Source organism: Zymoseptoria tritici, chromosome 6, assembly GCF_000219625.1.
Source record: "Zymoseptoria tritici IPO323 chromosome 6, whole genome shotgun sequence".
In the NCBI taxonomy this organism is placed as follows: domain Eukaryota; kingdom Fungi; phylum Ascomycota; class Dothideomycetes; order Mycosphaerellales; family Mycosphaerellaceae; genus Zymoseptoria; species Zymoseptoria tritici.
In genome coordinates, this window is record NC_018213.1 from 657,383 (window position 1) to 672,070 (window position 14,688).

Here is a 14,688-nt window from a genome sequence, read left to right on the forward strand (position 1 = left end):
CGTCCCGGGTTATATTGTAGAGAGGGCCCTAGGGAGGTTCGCTAGGTTTCCCGTTACTATCGGTAGTAAGTAGGATCTTGTAGTTAAATCCGGGTCGATATAGCGGTAACTACTCTCCTTCCCGGATAAAGGTACGTATCCAGGGGCGGTAGTATTTAGGAAGCTTCTCGACAATGTCCTTACGAGTAAGGGCTTTCTTCGTATATAACGCCTTCTCGATGTCTTCGAGAGAGGCGGTAAAGATAGTAATATCTCGTTTCCGAGATAACTAAGCAAGGTATCTAAAGGTAGCTCTACTAACGGCCTTAGCCTTCGTAGAACCTATCGGCTGTATCTCGTAAGGTATCGAAAAACTGTTAAGAAGGAACTCGAGACAGTTCGTCGACTCGATAACTTATATACTCTCGTAAAAGAGATAGGGCCTTCCGAGAATAAGATCCTCTTATAAGTCGGGTATAGCGTAAGTAAACGCTATAGACTTATGCCCGCTAACATTAAGAGAGAACTTAGTAATAAAAGAGATTCCCTTCTTCTACGAGGGGGATCCTTACGCGCCAATAACCTTTCGTCTCGGAATAGGAATCTATAGGAGCCGGAGTCTCTTAGCTAACTATTCGTTTATTAGATAATACGATTAGCTACTATTGTCGATAAGAGAGAATCGAAGTACGTCGTCGTTAATAATAGCGGAAGTATAGAAAAGAGATCGTTCTATTTTTATATCTCGAAAGATATTCTACTCTACTTCTACTTATATCTAACTCTACCTCTACGGACGACTTGTCGTAGAGGCTACTCGTTTTCCGATACTAAGTCGTTGTCTTCTTCTAGAAAGACTTCCCGTATCTCGCGCTCGGCCTTACTAACCGTAGCTTATATAGCGTTCGGGTTTCGGGCAGTAAGATAGGTATAGTCGGCGATAAGGTGCCCTTTTATCCCGTAACGGAGATAAAGGCCTTATTCCCTTCGAGCCTATATTATTTCTCTCGTAACCTACTTTGCTCTCTTCTTATTACTTAACTCGACTTAGTTAGATCGAGTCGGTTCCTAATCTATTTCGTCTTTCGATTCTCGCGGTAGGGTCGCCTATAACCTTATCGATAATAGGGTCGCCTATAACCCTATCGATAGTAGGGTCGCCCGGGGAGCGGAGGGTCTAGATATGTTCGACCGAAAACGAAGGTTTACAAGCAATCCGCCGATAGTAAGAAGGTTTCTTATAAAGGTTAAGTACTTGTCCGGCGGGTTTAAGGTAAACGGGAGTAATGCCTTATATATCTCTTCGTTAAGAGAGTTCTCGAGAAGGGTAATCCGAATACCTTTAAGCTTTAGGTCCGATTCCGTACCTAGTAAGAGGGTCTCGGCTATTCCTATATTAGCGAGAACTACCTCGAATCGAGGTAGGTAGGTCGCGATAGGTTCGTTGTCGCGCTATTATATCCTCGAGAGGGTTTGTAGCGCTCGTCGTTACTAGTTTATGTCGCTATAGATACCGTTTAGGTACTTAAGGAAATCGTTCGCGTTACCTTACCCGAGTCGGAGAGTATTCTCGATAGCTGTTCTTACTATTCTCGCCGTACTCTCTTCGAGCCTACTTATTAAGTAGAGGAATTAGTCGAAGTCCCTACCGATAGCTACTTTATCGATAGCGAGCTTTAATAGGGTAGCGAGGTACTAGTCTTCCTATTCTAATCTTTTGCTACTAAAGGTCCGTAGCGTCGGGAGACGCTCTTTTAGGCGTCTTAGTATATAGTCGTCGTTCGTATTTATGTCCGTCGTTGTTGTTTCGATTATTTCTAGGGCGAGTATAGAGCTACTTGCTTCCGGCGTCCGTTATACTAGTCGTTTTCCGGCTTATTCGAGACGTGTCTCGAGTTTACGTTATACTACCTCGAGTTCGCGCCGTACTGTCTCGAGTTCGCGTTATATGAGCTTATTAGCTCGATGTCGTTCGTTATATATAGCTTCGGTCTCTACGATAGTAGCGCGATATTCGTTTCGAATCCGCTCTATCTCTATAGCGAGCTACGCCTAAAGTTTAGGTAGTATTTCCGTCGAGGAATCTATTCGATAGTAAGCTTTAGAAAATATAAGGGTCTAAACTAAAGTTACGTATAAAGGTCCAGATCCGAATATATAAAATTCTAAAGCTACCGAAAAGAAGATCTATCTAGAACAACGGAACGTCGAGTATAAGCTATATGTACGCGTAGCGTCGCTTAGCGTATACGTAGCCTTCTAGTCGGCCGAAAGGAAGCTTGTTCCCGATTCGGCCTAGTGGATTTCTAAACTAGCGTTCGTCCGTTAGGCGTTAGCCTAGGCATCGGTATAGCCAATATAGCCTTAGGCACTAGCCTCTAACAATTTACTATACTTCTATATCTTACTCCTTCTCTTACGGATATCCTTCGGTAGTATAAACTTAAGCTAACGTATGTAACTTACGCTACTAATAGTAATATAGTTTAGTAAGGATAGCCTATCGTATTTAGGGTTCTAAGGGTTAAGGATATACTAGCACTCGCTAAAGTAACTAGATAACGATATTAGCTATATAAACGGCATAGTAAGAGGTAGAACAATAGATATAATAACCGGTTAAAGAAGTAGTAGAAATAGTATTATATATACGCGTAAACGCGTTAAAAATAAGGTATACGGATTTTACGCATTCTATTAATCCTATTAGCTCGGAGACACTTCCGGCTAGTTACTAACGATAGTATGGTTTATACTAACACTAACTAAGAGGGCAGTAACTATTAACTACACTAACTAATAACTACACTAACCATGACCAGCCACTAACCGCACTACACTAACAAGCAGCCTGATCGCCGCCCATCCGATTTTATTGCTCTCTGAGAACGGCGTGCCGTCGACCAGACAATTTGCTCTCTTCATCGTCTGCCTCGTAATGCGTACCCAAGATTGGCGAGCGGAGCTGCATGTAGCCACCAGAACATCCCCCCTTCATGTCCTCTACCCCAACGCAATAACAAACCGGGAGACGAGAACAGAATTGATGCAACAGAAGGACCGACAACAGGACAATGCATAAAGTATCTGCAGATGAACAATGTCGTGATCCGAGATCATCCCACGTCTTAGCCCATCGAAATGCTCCCAAATCCGCAATATGAAATCCAAACGTCGACGTTAAGGTCGCTCACACACATTCGCTTGCCCTTTTAACAGAAACACACATTAAGAAACCAAAAGCCGACGTTGAGGTCGGCCCTGCGCACCCGCCATCTTGTCGCTCATTCCTCCACAGAGCAACGCACGAACTCTCAAGACCCATCCATCCGCGCTTCACCAGATCCGGCCCGCGCCCCGAGGTATCGACGTGCGGCCACTATATCATTCCGTGCTGATAGACCACATCGAGGGAGCGGAGGGTGACCCAGTATCGTCGGCCCTGAGGAAGCCTCTATTGACATCCGGGAGGGTTCTTCTTGCCGACGGGGCCTCCGCAGAAACACCTGCAAAGCAAAGCGTATCAGGTCAGCGGACATTGTAGACAGCGCGGAATGGATGAAGGCCCGGTGCCCAAGACAGTTTCGGACGATGGAGGCCTTCTGCACTTCAGTCTCTTACCTGGTGAGGTGTGAATTGCCTGGGACCGTAGAGACCAAACAACCAACAAACAGCGGACCTGCACTTGAGGCTGGGCATTTTGGGCACAGTATGGCACACTGGCGTGAGCAGAATGATCGGTCATCGTCTGGGTCCTGTGCGTTCAAAGGTGCACATGGCACTACTTTACTGCCGTAGATACCCCTGCAAAGCAAACAGTATAACATTAGCGGGTGCCGCAGACAATCTGGGATGGACGAAAGACAGACCGCTTGTTCTTGGGCGGGGTAGAATAGCACCACAGATCACCACCTTCATATTCATAGGCCACGACTTCGGGGACCAGAGAAGTGAAAGCCATAGCGGCGAAGAACAACTGCTTCGGCAACATCTTGGGAACGTTTGAAGAGCTGAAGATGATATTTCGGAATGATGTTTTGGATGATGATCTGAAGTGATGTTCCGAAGTGATGTTCTGAAGATGACGTGAAGTGATGATCTGAAGATGATCTCAAGTGACGATCTGAAGTGATAATCTGAAGTGATGATGAGGAGGGCAAAGAGCGACTCTTATGGCCGTTGGACGACCCGGCTTCCCATGAGATTCCAGCACACCATCGACACTTTGGACACCCCTACCAGGGCCATCTTGGGTCTATTGAACTTTCGCGGACCGCGTCGGGTCGTCGACTCTTCCAGCACCCAGCAGCTGAGATAGCTTTATTGAAGTCTGAAGAACCGCCCAAGCTTTTACGAGCTGACATCAGGTGTCTTCCAAGGTCTCGTCCGGAAAGCATAAATCGACGCCCGCTCCTTGATCGCTTCCTGGACCACATGAGCTCCGGTAATCTCCTTATGCAGGGTATAGTATGGTCTGTACAGGGTAGGTCCTGTCGTGAGCAGGACGAATGGCGAGGTACAGTCAAGTCGCAGCGCCGGTGGTGATTCACGCTATTACAAGGGTATTAACATACTGTACAGCATCTTCGCACATCGGACGGGTCACCGGTGGTGGGCGTCAGGGGGCTATGTCTGGGGTTGAATTGGCTGACTGCCTTGCAATCCGGCCATCAGCCTGCGGACAAGGATTGAACGGTGACCCGTCCGATGCGCTCACACGCTGTAGGTTTGGTCTTGCCCGTGCGTCGTGTAAACAAGGGAGATACTAGGTTCGAAGGGACCGTCCAGACGACCTTTTCGCGCTTGCAAGCCTTTTAGCATGCTCTAGGGCCGTGTACTACAGGCACCTTGAATATGACATGGTTTGAGTGGGTCACCATGGCACTGGTAAGGTAAATATAACTTCCACCAATCTCGTGTGATACGCATCACGTTGATGGCGGGGATCAGATCGTACGGTTCGAGCCTAGGGCAAGGACTGTTTTGTTTGTTTGTTTGTTTGTTCCATTTACGTCCTGTAGGAGTCTATGACTATGTAGGACGGCTGTCTCGCGACAGCAGTCTATCTATGTACAATCGTTGTTCTCTCGTATCTCTTGACCTTAGGGAAAGACCCGTGCCTAGGATAGTAGCAAGCTAGTATCGAAGGACTTTAAAGAAAGACAAATAAGGAAAAGTAAAAGGAGTGTAGGCTAGACGGTCTCGTCTTCGCCTCTTGCTAGGTGCCAGGACCTAGAAGCAATCTTTGTATCCGAGAGAAAGGTAGTGAGGTGTTTCCGGAGTTCCTTATCTTCTACTATTTCTAGTAGAGATTGTGCTTGTCGTAGCGGTAGTGGCCTAAATACATCGTAGATAGGGCAGCTACATACGAGGTGTTCTGCTGTTTCTCGTCGTCCGCAAGGGCAGTCTGGCGTCGTTGCGTGTCCAAAGCGATAGAGATAGGACTTTAGGTATCCGTGTCCTAATAGGATAGTATAGAAGGCACTAGTTAAAGCGCGTCTTCCTCCTATTCTATGTTTTCCTGGCGAGCTCCATGGAAATCGACTAAGGTAGCTATTTGTATTCCTAGGTACCTTATTAATCTCCCGTTGTCTTGCTATTTCGTATCGGGTTTTCCAGACGCTAAAGAGATCGTCTTTTGCGTAGTTAGCCCTCTCGTGTTCTACGAAATGCTTGTATTGTCGGAGTCGATAACAGAGTAGTTGTATCTGTGTTCTCTGTCGTTTTTGCGGAAGTATCTCTCTCGAGTCCTCGTGTCGGACTTCTCGCGTATCCGAAGGCGCGCTTTGGATAGCGAGTCTTATAGGGTGGTTTTCGGGTAGCTTTGCTGCGCGTAGAGAGTATAAAATTGACTGTCTCTCTAGGCGTAGATCCGGGGGGAAGAGATTTGACTCTACTTCGGACGGGACGTTTGGGGCGGTACGGAAAACGCCTAGGATCTTTCTACAAGCTTTACTTTGTAGAGATACTAGAGGTTTTATGCTCTTTTTCGACCGCCACCAAACCGGGGCCCTGTAGTCTACTATTATAGTAACGCAGGCTAGGTAGATCTTTCTTAACGATATAGAAGATAGACCGCGTTCGGTATTTGCTAGTCTTTCTAATCGATAGAATGCTGCTTGTGCTTATGCCGCTCTTATTATAATATGCTCCTTAAAGGTAAGACCGGCGTCTAGCTAAATCCTAAGCTACCTTATTACTTTCTTTACTAAGCGAACAATATTACCGTTTAGAAGAATTACCGGGCAATCGGACCCTTTCCCTTTCGAGAAGTGTACTAGGTCTGTCTTTGCTAGGTCGAAAGTAATCGAGTTCTTCTTTCCTAGGTCTATTAGCCTTCTTGCCTTACGTTCTAGTACCTTAGAGTTCTTCTTAAGGGACGTAGACGAGGTAGATAGTCTAATATTGTCGACGTAGGAACTAGGAGTAACTCCTTATAGCAAGAAGAATATGTCGCGCGTATAGATAAGAAAGAGGATAGGAGACATCGGGCTACCTTACGGAACGCCGATCTCTACGTCCTAGAATTCCTATATCTATCCGTCGAATACTATTCGTAAGCGTCTATTACTTATAAACGACTAAACCTAATATATAAGGCTATACGGAAGCCTTAACTAGATTATTATTCTTAATAGTCGGTTCTTTGTAACGTAGTTGTATACTCCTCTTACGTCGAGGAAGATAACCGAAGTCTTCTTTTTCTTTCTTCGATTCTCCTCGATTTCGTTCGTTAAGAGAAGCACCGTATCGATAGCCGATTTCTTCTTTCGCCCTCCTAACTACGAGTCGTATAAAAGGGGCTTCGTCTCTACGATAATCCCTAGGCGTTTTGCGAGTATTCTCTCGCTAATCTTACTAAGATAGTTTAGGAGAGAGATAACTTGGTAGGCCTTAGGGACCGAATAGTCTAGTTTTCCCGGCTTTGCTAGAACTACGCCTATCGCAACTTTCTAGCATCGGGGGTAGTGTCCTTCGTTAAGTAGCCTACTATATATACGTAGAAAGGTAATAGGAATAGCGCTATACGCTTTACTAATAATAGCTTGCGTAATACCGTCTAGGCCCGGCGTTTTTCCTTTTACTATCTTCGTACTACAGGCGGCAGCGAGTTCCTCTTCGGTTAGCGTAGTCCAGCCCTAATCCCCAGCTGTATACGCTTCCTAACGGCTAGGTAGAGGTTCCTTAGTAGGAGGGCGCGGAAATAAGGCTTCGAAGAAGGCCTTATATTTCCCCTCGAAAGAATCTTCGTTATTTATTATAGGTATCTGTCTTCGGCTGCTATTCCTAGTATAGGACATAGCTTTAAAGATAGATTTCGAGTCTTCTTTTTTAAGGAAAGCGTTCTAGTAGTTCTTCTTAGCTGTTTTAATAGCTTAGAAGTACTCGTTTCTCGCTTTCGTATACGCCTCTTTCTCGTCTAGCGTCGGCGTACGTCTGTAGGTAAAGGTCTGTCTATATGTTCTAGATATTGTACGGCGTAGCGTGCGTAGCTCTCTATTCTACTAAGGTTTTGCGTAGGCGTGTACTACTTTCTCTAGGATTGCTCCCTGCATCGATTCGGTAATACACGAGGTAAAGGAGTCTGCGATATCGTCGAGGGAGTTCGTATAGTTAATAGACGTCGCCTTGCAGGGGCCGGTCTGTCAGAGTAACATTACTTATAATTAGAAGGCAATTAATACTCAGCACTAACAGAAGCCTATTAAGACTTCCTTACGTGGCGAGGTCGGATTATGTTAGGTTACATTAAATGCCGATGGGTCGCATTAATGTCCTTATAGCGGCATTAGCGCCGGCAACTCGTTAAGTTCTATGTTACTCCGCCGCGCGAATGTATGCTAAGCAAAAGCCGGGTGTAGGGTAGTTAATGCACGTCGGTGCCGGAGGCAACGAGGTCTTCCGACGGTTAAGGGATAAAGGCTTATTAGGGCTCGTTCGGAGAATTTTTAGGCCTTGTTTAGCGATCTTATAAGACAGCGTTATAGCTACATAGCTGTCTAACGCGGACTAATAAATAACGCTTAGATAGCGCGATATAGTGTTATATAACGAGAAGGTTAATATAGCCCTACAAGAGCCTACAATTTAGCTTAATACTGTAGCTATATCGTCGCCTAAAGGGGCAAGCCGAAGTAAATAAAACTCTATATAATATACGAGGATAATATAGCCTTATTTACGCTAGCCTTATATTGTAACAACCGTTCGGTAACTATATTTACCTAACGCTATACGAATTAGCCGCAGTTTAGCGTTCGGTAACCTTATATATATAACGCTAAATAAGGTGTAGAGATTCTCCGAACGTGCCCTTAGTCCTTATAAGGTAAACTAAAAGCTGTAGACCCTAAAATTATATTAACCTTAGGCATATGCTTTTAGACATAAGCGGCGAGAAGGAGCTGCCTTAGGGCTGTTGTTAAAAGCTTATTAGCCTATAACGTGTGCAAGGAGGAAGTTAGACGACCTAGAAGTTAGTAGCGCCTTAGCACTCTACCCCCCTTAGCTATATTTACTAACACTACTATATTGCACCTTAACTAGACGTCCTATTAACATTCTAAGTAGGCTAAATAAAAGAGCGTTATCTGTTTACTAAGAGGCAATAAAGAAAGCGCTCGTATAAAATAGTAGTAGTGTTATAATTATCGCACGAAGTTTATTAGCTAGCTTTACTAAGAGGGGCTTTATGCTACACACCTCTACTACTATTAAATAAGATAGTAAGTTTACTAGCTAATAAGAAGCGTCGCTTAGATAAGAACAATTAATAGGTATTAATAAGAAACTGCTTCTAAGGGCGGCAATCGACTTAGAATAGCTTAGAAGTAGCTAATACCGCTATCTACCTTAGGCCCCTCTTTAAGAGCCTAATCTAACTCGTTGTCGGTATATTAATAGCTTCCCTTACCGTATAGTAGTAAGGAAGGCTGTAGTAAGGCTTTACGGAGCCTTAGATCGAGCTGTTAAGGGTAGAAGGGCTCGTCGTCGTCGTCGTCGGTACTATTGCCCTTATCCTTAGCCTTATTATCGGCATTACTAGCGGCTAGCTATTTAATAGCCGCTAGTGTTGCTGCCGCTCTAAGGCTCGTAAAGTAAGCAATAACTATGTCGTTGAGGAGGTCTGCTTTAGTATAGATTGCTTCTATTATAGCTACCCTATCGGCTATGTTAGTAGTCTCCTTCTTTACTGTCTCCTTCTATGCGTTATAAGCAACACGAGCGGCTTCCTTAGCCTCCTTCTACGCTGCAAGATCCTTATTAATGCGGTTAAGGGTGCGCTAAACAGCTAGCACTAGAATGTTATGCCCTTTATGCCTTATTACTACGTCCTTACGGAATAATATTAAGAGCTCGTTATATATAGCGTCCTTCTGCTAGCTCTTGCTCTTGCTTATAGCTACTAGCTTATTAGAGCGTATTCGTTCCTTACGAGCGATAGTCTAACGTGCCCTTACAAGCCCTTGCCTTATTGCCTTAACCGCTCTAAGGGCAACAATGCGTTGTCTACAATGCTAGACTGTAGCATTAAGATGCTCCTTGTTAGCTAGCTTAGCGAGTAGCTTATTACGGAAGGAAGCATTAAACCGCTGCCCCTTAGTAACTAGCTTCTTAGTAGCCTTCCGTTATATCGATCGTGCAGTACTCTTACGGAGTTTAGTGTTTTCTACGAGTAGGAGGTTATACGAGTCTACTACAATTACAATGCCCTTAATAGCTTGCTTATATAACCGGCTAATCCTCTTACCCTCGTCCTTACTAATAGACTTAATTAGCTCGTTATGTAGCGCTATCTTAGAGGCTGTCCTTTTTAACCGATTGCGTATAGCTAGCGTATATCGAGGGGAGCTTATTTCCTACAGAGGCTGTTATAAGGGCGTTGCTAGTAGTCGTGCTGCTCGTAATAAGGGCGTTAGTAGATCGTTCTTATCTACGTAAAACGAGCCTAATAGTGCGAATTAAGTAGGTACGATTTAAGTGCGCTTCTTCGGTAGTAAGACGTCGGTAACGAGTGTTAGTAGTAGCTTGCTAAGGACTGCTTATGCATTAAGAGGTATAATTCTAGTCGTTCTAAACGTAGCCTTAATATTTAGCTGTTACATCTGCCTCCGCCGAATACCGACAATCGGCATCTAATCCCCTGCCTTAGCGGCATATGCACCCCTACTAAGGCCTTTCGAGCTCGTTCGAGCTAGATTACGCCTGTATTATAAGGATACGTAGAATCTCCTCCTTCCGAGAGAGTATCGAATCGAGTCCGTTCTAAAGTAATTTATACTGCTACTCTATTCTTAACTGCACCTTTTATATACGATTCGATCCTCCCTATAGTACGACGAATTACTTCCGAGATAGCTTCGTCTCGTCCCGGCTTATTAGGGAGCAAGAGCACCCGTCGCCGTACGAACGAACCCGCTAACGACCCAGAGACTATAGAAACCCCTACTTAGACTACCGTTAGCGACGACGAAGACGCCGAAGGCGGGCCTAAAAACCTAGAAGAACCTATTAGGTACTAGGATGCCGCTAACGAGGGCAAAGAAGAACCGGAGAACCCTCTATAGGAAGAAGACACTCTACCTAAGGGAGAAGAAGATAATATTAATAAACAAATCCGTAAGGAAGAGGCCGCTACCGCTAGATAGGAGCGCCTCCTCTAGCTTAGCCTTCTTTAGGTACGCAATAAGGCTATAAGGAACTGCATCGCCTAGGTATAGAACGGATCTATCCCTACTATCCTGCCCGATGCCCTAGTTCGGCTATCTATCCCTAAGAACACGCTCCTAAAGGCCCGGAATCCCTACATCTTCGAGGGAAAGAACTGCGCCGACTAGGAATAGTAGTAGGAAGACATTAACCGAGCAATTAACCGGGCTAGTATAGCTACCGACGAAGAAAAGATAGAATTCGCTAAAGAATAGATAGCGAGACCCTAAAAGTAGCACTAGAAGCGCTACCTTCTTAACAAGTTACCTATTCGGCTAATATAAAGCAATATATAGCTCGTAATACTAGATTCTATAGGTACAAAAGACGAACGCACCTAAAGAGCTATAGATAATATTAAAGAGGCTAAATAGGGCGACAGGACCCTAACCGGGCTAATAAACTATCTAAAAGAATAGTAGGATAAGATCGGTTGTACCGACATTCCTAGGATAATCTATAAATTTAAGGGAGCTCTTACCCCGGCAGTTAGAAACAGGCTCGAATAGGGCTAAGTTACCCTTACGACCCTCGTAGATGCGGAGGAACGAGCTAATATATCGTACCGACAGATATAGGAATTTAACAAAAAACGCTTAGTAAAGACTTCCGTCGACGAAACTAATAGAAGGCACCTAAACAAAAACAATAAGCCCCTAAGTAGGCCGAGAAGGGCTAAAACCCCCCCGAAGGCGGCTAATAAGGAGAAGTCGGCTACCGCCTACTAGATATGTAGTAAAGAGGGCTACCGGCGCTAGGAATGCCCTAATAAGGACTAGTTAGGAAAAGGGAGAGCCTGTAGTAGATCTCCTCTAACCGCTACGGGTTAAGTCTAGTACTTAGAGGCCTAAAGAAAGGCTGCCGAGCTAGGAGGAATTACCCGAACTATAGGGGAAGGGCTAATACGCCTTAAAGTAGAGATATAGGGTCCTAATAGGACTAAGACACTCCGAGCACTACTCGATTACGGAGCGCAAAGTAACTTTATAGACAATATAGTAGCTAAAGAGCTAGGCCTAAGCCCCGAGTTAGGGCAAACGGCCTAATACGTAGTACTAAACGGCTAGAGGATAGCTATTTAGGGAGAATGCTGCGTCCCGTTTAAAGTAACGGACACTTAAGGATATATAAGAGGATATATAGAAACCTTCGTAGTCGGAAGAATCTACGGGTTCTAACTAGTCCTCGGCATGCCCTAGCTAGAACGATAGAACCCGAGGGTGAACTTTATCTACAAAAGCGTTACCTAGAAGGGGACGAAGGGTAGACAATAGAGGCCGGTTAGGCTCGTCTTACCCGAAGAGTTCTAGAAGGACGCCTCCGGCATCCCCTCGGGGCGCGTTTAGGCCCTTGCCGCTTAACGTATAGACGACGCGCTAAAAGAACCGGAACTTCTAAGCGAATTCTCGGATTTCGCGGACGTTTTCGTAGAAGGAAACGAGTCCCTTCTCCCTAAGACGGGGCCGAATAAGCTTAGTATCGACCTCGAAGAAGGTAAGGAGGCCCTATATAGCCTATTATACAACCTCTCTATAATAGAACTAGAGACTCTACGCAACTACCTCGCTAATAGCCTAGAAAAGGGGTAGATCCGCTCCTCGACCTCCCTAGTAGGGGTAGGCATCCTCTTTATAAAGAAAAAGGACGGTAGCCTACGTCTATACGTCGACTATAGGGCCCTTAATGCCGTTACTATTAAGAATAGACACGCCCTACCCCTCGTCTAGGAATCGCTAGACTAGCTAGCGCCGGTAAAGTTCTTTACAAAGCTAGATATATAAGACGCGTACTATCGTATCCGAATTAAGGAGAGCGACTAGTAGAAAACTACCTTTCGGACGAGGTATAGCTACTTTAAGTACACTATAGTCCCGTTTAGGCTAACTAACGCCCTAGTAGTGTTCTAAGGATATATAAACTACGCCCTCTGGGGCCTACTAGACTACTATATTATAGTATACCTCGACGATATTTTAATATACTTATAAGATGCCGAAAGCTATAAGAAACACGTTAGGATAGTCCTCGAGAGACTTAGAAGATACCGACTCTTTACTAAACTATTAAAGTACGAGTTCTTTAAGCGGCAAGTCGGCTACCTTAGGTTCGTAGTAACCCTAAAAAGGGTCGAAATAAAGGTAGAAAGGATCTAAGCTATTGCTAACTAGCCCCTTCTGGCCTTAGTTAGGAACATTCGCATCTTTATCGGATTTGCGAACTACTACCGCTAGTTTATTAAGGGATTCTCCCGCATAGCTAGCCTACTAAACCGCTTAATAGAGAGAGGCCTAAATAGTACTAAAGGCGGACACCGATAGAGAAAGGAGGAATTAGTTCCCTTCGAACTCCTACCTAACGCAGTACAAGCATTCTAGCAGTTAAAGACTAGGTTTATTAAAGCGCCTATCTTATAGCATTTCGACCTAAAACTGCCTATCCGCGTCGTAATAGATGCCTCTAGGTTCGCCGTTAGGGTAGTACTGTCCTAACCGCATAAAACGGAGGGCAAAATGCACTAGCACCTAGTAGCCTTCTTCTCTAGTAAGATAAACGCGGCCGAAAGGAACTATAATATATACGATTAAGAGCTTCTCGCTATAGTCGAGGCCTTTAAGCACTAGAGACACTACGTTAAGGGCGCTTCGCACTAAATTAAGGTCTTAATAGACTATTATAACCTAAAATAGTTTATAACAACTAAGCAACTAAGCCGAAGACAGGTAAGATAGGCAGAGCAGCTATTAAACGTCGACTTCTGTATAACGTATAACCTAGGGTCGCTTAATACCGCCGCGGACGGAGTAAGTAGACGCCTAGACCTAGAAGATAGGGACTACTCGGGACGGTAGATTAACGAGAGCGACAGTGCTCCTACATTAGATACCCTTCGGTACTAACTAGGTCTGTCCGAGGGAACGACGGCCGAATCTAGCCCCGTCCGGTTTATAATAGTAGTTATAACCTACTATCTATAGCTCGCTAGGACCTACTATAGCAAAATGTATATAATAGCGAGCACTCTAATAGAAGAATTATTAGACTCCCCGTTAATTAATACAATACGCGAAAGCCTAAAACATAACCCTATAGCATCGATAGTCGAACTAGCTATAAATAACCCGGATCCGCCGGAATAGACCTAAAGGTAGGCTATATAGGGCGAATTCCTCTTCTACGAACGGAAACTGTACGTGCCTACGGGCCTAGTACGCCTAGCAGCTCTCTGCTAGTACTATAACGATCCCCTAGCCGGCTACTTTAGTTTTAAACGGACCCTAGAGCTGTTGCAACAGTCGTTCTACTAGCTAGATATAAGAAAATACGTTAAGGACTACGTAAACAGCTGCTAGACATACGATAGGGCGAAGCTATAGCGATATAGCCTATACGGAGAACTCTATACGGAAACTCTACTAAACGGGCCCTAGGAGGACCTAACATTAGATTTTATTACCGATCTACCCCTAAGTACGTTTATAGGGCATATATACGACTTAATCCTCGTCGTTATAGATAGGTAGTCTAAAATAGCCTACTATATTCCCGTATAGAAAGACATTAATATAGAAACCCTCGCGGAGGTCTTCCTAAGAGAGATCTTCTACCTTTACGGAACTCCTAAGTTAATTACGTCCGACAGAGGACTAATCCTTATATCTAAGTTCTAGAGTACGCTCTACTACTACCTTAGGGTCCGAAGGGGCCTAAGCACTACATATTACCCCTAAACGGACAGTTAGACGGAGTGTTAGAACTAAACGCTAGAGCAATACCTACGAGTATACTACAACTACGAACAGGACGACTAGGTACAGATGCTGTCGGTAGCCGAATTCTCTTACAACGATAGCGTTTATGCGACAATAGGGGTAACACTATTCTAAGTATATAACGTTCGCGATCTAATTACCGCTAGATAGCCTAACCTGCCCTAATTAGAGGGCAAAGCTCCTAGTGCGGCGGAGATAGCGCATAGAGTAATCAGCCTATAGAAAACGC

The 14,688-nt window shown here is 44.7% G+C and overlaps 1 protein-coding gene across 1 annotated transcript; it reads right to left on the reverse strand.

Moving 5' to 3' along the window:
- Positions 1-3,376: 3,376 nt before the first annotated feature.
- On the reverse strand, positions 3,377-4,108 carry MYCGRDRAFT_104758 (uncharacterized protein; the record flags this gene model as incomplete). The annotated part of the gene is made up of 3 exons (XM_003851884.1): positions 3,377-3,485; positions 3,601-3,783; positions 3,849-4,108. 3 exons carry the CDS (start codon positions 3,968-3,970, stop codon positions 3,434-3,436), a joined length of 357 nt encoding a protein of 118 aa, XP_003851932.1.
- Between the last annotated feature and the right edge of the window lie 10,580 nt (positions 4,109-14,688).